This window comes from Lygodium microphyllum, chromosome 7 (genome assembly GCF_053477565.2).
Source record: "Lygodium microphyllum isolate KBCC chromosome 7, Lygodium_microphyllum_v1.1.10, whole genome shotgun sequence".
Taxonomy (NCBI): Eukaryota; Viridiplantae; Streptophyta; class Polypodiopsida; order Schizaeales; family Lygodiaceae; genus Lygodium; species Lygodium microphyllum.
Window position 1 is genome coordinate 93182824 of NC_141141.1, and position 7758 is coordinate 93190581.

At 40.7% G+C, this 7758-nt stretch overlaps 1 protein-coding gene across 1 annotated transcript; it reads left to right on the forward strand.

Annotated features, from left to right (window-relative positions):
* The first annotated feature begins 318 nt into the window (after nt 1-318).
* LOC148033711 (uncharacterized) lies at nt 319-2470 on the forward strand. The gene has a single exon (XM_087681681.1). The coding sequence runs from the start codon at nt 387-389 to the stop codon at nt 1854-1856; it is 1470 nt and encodes a 489-aa protein (XP_087537807.1). The 5' UTR covers nt 319-386; the 3' UTR covers nt 1857-2470.
* Nucleotides 2471-7758: the final 5288 nt, after the last annotated feature.

Consider the following 7758-nt stretch of genomic DNA (forward strand, 5'->3'; position numbering starts at 1 on the left):
GATGTAAAGATTATCTATTTGCATGTAAATCCATATCCCCCACTATAACAAGAGGCTAGGTGTGAGATAGCTTTAATGTAGGAGCTTGGGAATCCCGGATGGTGTTGAAGTTAGAGAAAGGGCATTAATATAAAAGAGTTTCAAGGTTTAAGAAAAGAAAAAATTCCCTAAGACCATACATGGCTAGTGATTCTTGCTCATTGTACAAGGAAGAGGAAATTGTACATGGAAGAGGAAAGTAGAACTACAACAATGTACTTGATTTAAAAAGCAAGGTGGAACCTTGCAAGTTTTAGCTCGAATGCGTACCGTGCAACGCGCAGATAGCGGGCCTCTGGCTGGTAGCGAGTTTCTTTTGATCGATCGAAATCGAGAAAGTCTTTAGGATGAAAGGAACGAGTCTTTTTGCGAGCCGTGCCATTGAAAGCTCAGTTGGGGATGAATGGTGGTGGTGTGACTGTGAAATGAGAATCAATGATAGAGAGGCCCATGCCATTAATGGCGCGAAGACACAACAGTATCTTCTCTTCTTCCTTATCTCCTCCTCTCTCCTCTCCCCTTCCTTCCTTCCTTCCTTCCTTTATACTCTCATCATACCTCACACGCATCTCTCTCTCTCTCTCTCTCTCTCTCTCTCTCTCCATCCTGGAAGCCTCTGCTGCATTAGCCCCATGGCTCTGGCTGGCCTGGCCAGAACCCTCAGCCTCCAGCGCGCCAACAGCCGTGCCAAATCCCTGCGCTGCTCCGGCGCTGACGCCCCCACGCCCGACCGGACATCCTTCTCGCACCGCCTCTCGCAAAGCATTGACGCCTTGTATGTCTTGTCATGCCTCAGAGATGGCTTGACACCTGGGGTAGCCCTTGTCCTTGACAATGCTGCCATTAAGGCTCCCCACAGCTTCAGTAGCCATTGGGAAGCCCTAGCTGGCTTGTCATCCACTGAAATCCGATCCCTAGACGGCGCAAACGGCGACCGTAAAGCCTCCATTTTCGATATACGGAGATCAGCAGATGCAACCTTGTGTCTGGAATCTGAAAGGGCTAACAGAGAAGATTTGAACTTGGCAGTAGAAGAAATTTCATCTATGAATGAGGGAACTGCTTCCCTGATGGCAAGAACCTCTGATGCCGCTGCTTCTTCTGTGATCAGCAATGGTGATGGTGATGCTGTCATATCCTGCAAGTCTCTTGTTGCCTCCTATGGTGCAAGTGCCAGGGTCTCCACCATTATGACTGATGCCATGGCCACGGACAGGAGCCCTTGGGATCAGGAATTCTCCTCTATGTCCAGCTATGGCAGTGACCAGGGCATTATGCAGAAGCATTTTCACATTCTGGAAAGGCCGGCGTGCGCTCCCTCGCCTCCGCATAGAGAGTCCCCTATGGCATCATTATCAGATGCATCATCTTCATCCTCATTATCATCATCAGAGGACAACTCTTCACTTGCACTGGACATGTCCTCGTCTGATGGCAGTTCTGACTATTCTCATGTGGATGTCGCAGAAGAGAGGAGGAGATGCACCTTCAGAGACTGTCGAATTAAGGCAGATTCGAGTTGTTATTGGCAGCAACATGGTGGTGATGCTGTGCAGGTTCAGTACACTGAAAGCCTTCTGACAGAATGTGTTGCTATTGAGAAGGTTTCCATGGACCCTCACAGAGACTTCAGAGAGTCTATGCTTGAGATGGCTATGGTTATGTGCAGACCATTATCCATGGAGACATTGGAGGAGGAAGACATGATGCAGCATCTCCTCTATTACTATCTCAAACTCAACCCTGTGGAGGTCCATGATCTCATCTTACAAGCTTTTGCAGACGTTTGGAGTGAGCTTCTCTCAAGAGTCTCTTGAGAGGCTACTTGTTAAAGCCTATTTTTGCATAAATTTACCCTCATCAAATCACATGGTTTCATTCCCTAATAAACTCACATGGTCATAGTTCCATTGTTAATTGAGACATGCTCAACTTCTTGTATTGAGATAGGGTAAATATTTATATCCCTTCATGTGGGTATGAGGCCAGACGTGCACAACTTGACAAGGTTGAATTTGCATCTCAACCCACCCAAAACACTTCATTCTTGATTGCTTTACCCAAAACACTTCATTCTTGATTGCTTTACCCAAGCATTAATGGACTATACCTTATTGATGCATGCTCATTGCCATTGCAAGAAAATTCTATTCTAGGAATATTGTCCTCCCAAGTTGTTTATTTTGACCAAGCACAATTTCATAAACCATTTGGCCACCACCAAAATTGATAGACAAAGAAAATGTTGTCATCATTCTTTAAAGGGTTTCCTCCTTGGTGCCTAATGAGGTGTTTATGCTTTTGTATCTAGTCCCCCTCGAGTGATTAGACCCTCATAATAGCGTAATATTACGTGTAGCAAACACAACTCCCCAAAATTGCTGTCAAGCTTCCTATTAGAAGTATTAGGAGTGTAAGTAATAAGTTTTGGCAATCTATATAACAACTTAGCCAACACACACCACCCGAAACCCCACCCCCCCCCAAAACACACACACACATTATACAATTTGAATGCACTGATGGATATTGCTTATAAAGTGTTAAGTTAATTTTAGCATTATAGTCTCGATTTCGTAACTCTTCCCTATAATGCGATATGCACTTTGAAACTTATGATTTCTTCATATGCATTTATCCATGCAACATAAGTCATTTCTTATTCATTGGCCTATGACAATTTTTTAAAGAAACAAATTTATGTTGTTCTCATGTTTGAGGTATGACTTGGATTTTCTTGCACTACACCACTTTATAAGTTTTTAGGATAGACTAGCTTAATTTTGTAAATGAGGTGGCCTTTTATGAATATAAAGTTGTCCACATGTGAAAAAATGTGGATTGCATTTGTATTATGCTCTTTTTCTCTCCAAGGTATAAAGGTAGCTTCATGTGCCTCAATATGAGAGTAATACAAATAATATTGTATCGTGAGGTTGGAGCACCTAACTATGAATCATTATTATACGTGATACTATTGAAGAGTTGTGAAGAGAGTCTATGGGGTCATGCACTTGCGGCACAATGTATATTGTAAACAAGTAAAGGTTTCTCTAATTTGCAACTCAACATGTATAGGGTCATGCACTTGCAGCACAAAGTATATTGTAAACAAGTAAAGGTTTCTCTAATTTGCAACTCAACATGTATAGTTCACTATTCAAAGTGGCTATACTCTTTAATGGCCATTGGATTATTATCCATGCCAAGATACTTCTCTCTCTCCTTCAATATTGGAGACTTGGAATATCTATGAATACAACTTTTCAAGGAAATGGTAGACTTTTCTTATCTTCACTTTTCTTATTTATTGGCTCTTGCCACAAATGCCATGCCAATAGTGTATGTTTTACCCCAAAAACCAACACGACGAAATTATAAATGTCCATGGGTGCCAACTTCACAAAAGGCATGCTTTTACTTATGAAATGACATTAGAGGCATCATCTCTTTGCTAAGAATAGGAAACCCCTATCCTCTTTGTTATAAGTACTATTTCGCTTCCCAAAAACATGATAATAGCAGAAGTAGAATATAACCATCCAAAATATAAGGACAAATACATACAATAAGCAAAGGTGAATCAATAATAGAACTAATGATGAAAAAACAAACGAAACTTTTTTTGTAGAGTCCTTTATGAAGCTAGAGAATCTAGTTTGCAAGGCTCTAAGTCCTCAATCACACTAACAACTTGATAAAGTAGGCCCAGCATTAAAAGTTGGTCAAAGCTTATGGTTACCCGGTTGGTTAGATGCTATTAATAATAATAGTAACTCATTATTTTTAAGTATTGGACCCGGAGATTTTTTGGTTCACCACGCTATTGCTTTGGGTTTACACACAACCACGTTGATTCTAGTGAAAGGTGCTTTAGATGTGCTATATGGGATAAAAAAACATGCCTGATTTTCTATTATCTCTTAGGCTATGACAATCATGATGACCTAGTTGGTTTCCAAATTTGATGGCTATAATAAACTTTTCCTTGTTGTCTATTGTTGAATGTATGGTTTCCCTTTCTTGTAAAGTCTTGTGCTCAAGGAGTTAGTAAGTCAATTTGACTGGTTAGCTTGTGGTATAATTTTGATGTCCTACATAAATGGACAAGGGGCCAAAGGTCACCAATATTACTACAACCAATGGCATGTCAGCATATCCTTGGAGCCTAGCACATAGCTTTATTAGCATAATGTAAGATTTTTTTACTAATTTGTAGTAGGCTTCTAGGTAAATCATTTTGTGTAATCTTGTTTTATTTTATGTGCTGGAACATTATCAATCAATTAATTTACAACACACTTTCCATCATATTTTTTCCACAAGATGATGTATGGCCAAGTTGGCCCTTTTTGGTATTAGTTGGTTGGGAGCTTGTTTGTTAAGTGTTAAAATGCAAGCTCGAGAATGCAAGACATAGAGTTTTATCACATGTTATGGCAAGGAGCTCATTTTGATGGCAACAATCATGTGTGAAGATCATGGAGAAGCCTTTAAGCCCTTCCTTTGGCCCATTCATTGTTTAGTGTTGAGCTAGTTAAATGTAAAGGAACTTTGAATTTTTACAAAGAAACTCATCTACCTTCAAAAATTAGGGTTAGATTGGTTATGATAACCCAAGAAACCTCCATATCACAAAGGTGGAAGGGTTTTTTATTGGCTCCAATTTTTTTCGCCTACGAGCATTGCCCTTGATTTGTGTGCTCACAAATATCCTTATGTCTCTCTATCCCACTTGGAAGCACATAACTATGTTTTGTGTGACATGCATATTGTTTTCAATGCATGCTCTACATGTGATAATATGCATGTGATAGAGGTGAGACTCAAATCATTTGAACAAAGTGTGAATATTATGCTAACCTAGTTAGTTAGTCAACCTTCATGCCTTGAAGATAAAATATCAACCGTAAGGTGTGAGATTTTTTACCATGGATTGATTTCCAATCACTTGGCTTCAAAATTTGTATGGTTTTGAAAACATTTTCAACAATCTTTATAGAGTTCCTGTAAATATTTGGATGTATAAGTAGTGTGCAATTTGATTCTTGAGACTTACAAGATTTTCCCCATTTCTAGCTTTGAGATGTGATATGTGAAATCCTACTCGCCACTTGTGCTCATTGGACTTTTATCTCCTCATTGTGGTCTTTAGATGTCAAAATAGTTACAAATTGAACTATTTTTGCTCTTGTAGTCTTAGGGGGACATGCCACACATTAGTATCAACCAGACAATTTTAAAGTCTTTGAGGATTGAAGAATGTGCTAGTTGTAGTTTAGAGCAATGGCACATGCAACTTGACTTGAGCATGCTTGACCATAATATTATGAATTTATTGTCCACATGTAGGTTGTGCTATAGTGGACTCCACAAACAACTGTCTCCAAGATCTATGTGAGGAGGAGAGAGAAAGCATGGCATTGAAAAGTGAAACACATCTCAACAAATTTGTATGAGCTTCATATAGTCATGTGTTCTTGCATTTGATTTGGTGGACTCATGTAAGGCAATTTGACCTACTTGTGTCATACATATCTCTTATTTGGTACATAACCATGTGTCATATCTCTTACCTGATACACTTCTAAAAAAGTGTGCCAAGTGTTTCATGTGGCATTACCCTTGGTTGGTAGTGGGTGACCTTACAAGGCTACGAGAAGCATGGTTTCAATATGAGCCCTCCCTTTGTCTCTCCCCACACCCCAACATGACCATCCCTTGAAGCTACAAAGACTCCATGTAGTTCAACTTTTTCCACAACAACATCAACTCCTTCAAACTCTATAAAGGGATTTGAGACTTGAAGGACACATGGGACGCTAGCATCAAAAGGCTAGTTGAGTGTGAGAAACTAAAAGATAGGTTCAACACAAAGAAGATTGAAATTGAATTAATAAGAAGCAAGGGCAACTCATTGGGAAGGGGAGGGGGCACATTTGAAATTAGCCTTTGAAATAAAACAAGAATTTAACCTAAGAGGGATATTGAGGTTTAAAATTTAGATAATAGCACTCTGGAGTATGTAGCAGGGCTTTCCCAAATAAAAGTTTTTCTAATGTGGTCATCTTTACTATTAGTTAAGGGGAGGTTGGGGGGCGGGTGCCACGTGGCAGCCCCCAACCTCCCCACAAAGAAACGCAGGGGCGGGTGCCACGCGTCCAGCACCCGCCCTCGCCGCGAAAATCGTGCCCCCTCCCCTCCCACCGGCGCGAAGCGCCGGGACAAGTCTAGGCGCGGAGCGCCTATTATTCAACTTATCGAAGTAAAAAGTTACAATACAAGTCTACCATAAACTGACAGAGCCAATGAGCTTGACAATAGCAGCTTCTACGTGATTGTCCTTCCCTAGACAAGCTAGTGACTTCAAAGCCCATTTAAGCACCTTGCTTGCTAAAAATGATAATCAAGTGTAACAAGGGCCCAAGCAGCACCTGTTAAAAAACTTTTTTAAATTCCTAGGTTTTCGAAAAGGGCATAAGAGAGCTCCTCTAATGAGATACATTCCAGGAGTGCATTGGGGGGGGGGGATTTGTCTATAGCAAGTTACAAGGGTGTGAAATGTCACATGATTTATTATGCATGCATGCTAGGCTTAGAAAGATGCAAGGGTGTGAAATGTCACATGATTTATTAAGCATGCATGCAGTCTAGGCTCTAGATAGGGGAAAATGAGGGCGTTACAAACTCGCCACAGCCCGCACGAATAAAAGGTCTGGAGCCTGCTGGCTTGTCTTGACTCAAGCAGCTGCAGCGGGCGCGCTGCCATCCTGCAGTGCTACTGTTATGATTACTGCCGCTGTAATGCTGCTCTCTTCTATCACACTGCGATTGTGTGTCTCTAACGCCTGTGTGTGTCGTTAAGCAACAGGGCAACCATTTATGGACATCCCCCCGGAAATGTGGTGGGGGCCCTCACGATCTCATCACTGCTCTGCTGTCATATTCCTGCCGTCCTTTTCTTTCATTATCCTTTTTCCTTCTTATTTTCTTTTTTCTTTTTTGTTTTGAGAACGTTAAGTTGTATTTCTTTTTTTTTAAAAGCGAGTAAAAATACAAGTGTCACTTTTTTTAGCACGACGTCTAGCCTTAGTCTAGGATTGCCAAAGTCTTGTCATCAGTTGTTGTGCTATATGTGTAGGGATGTGTCTTAGGATTGGGGAGCTTTGGCAAGTTGTGCTAGTATGTGTAGGGATGTGTCTTAAGAATTGGAGCTTTGGCTCTTTGTACATACTCCAAGGTCTTGCATAGATCATTTATTTCATCAACTAAGTTGTGCTACATGTGTAGGAATGTGTCTTAGGATTGGAGCTCTAGCTATTTGCATAGACTTGAAGGTTTTACATAGACCATTTATTTCCTATCTAGCTAATGCAAGGCTCTCCGGTGTAGTGTACCTATGATTGATGCATGTGGAGGTGCATAGAGTTCCTCAAAAAATGGCTTTTTTTCTCCAATCAAAGTCTTCTTTCCTCATGAGCTCAAAATCACTTTAGTTATTAGCTCTCTTCTTCTTCTCCCACTTCTTTCGGTCTTGCTTGAGTTTGGGGCCTACCATTGTGACCTGCATAAGAAAATTGGAGTGAAATCATGTGCATAGGATCAATCAAAACCTGGTCAAATATGGCTTTGTTCCTACAAATCCACATGTCCTACAAGTATAAGAAACTTATGAGTCAATTCCAAACTATTGATGGTAGACCATAGATCTCCCTTCTA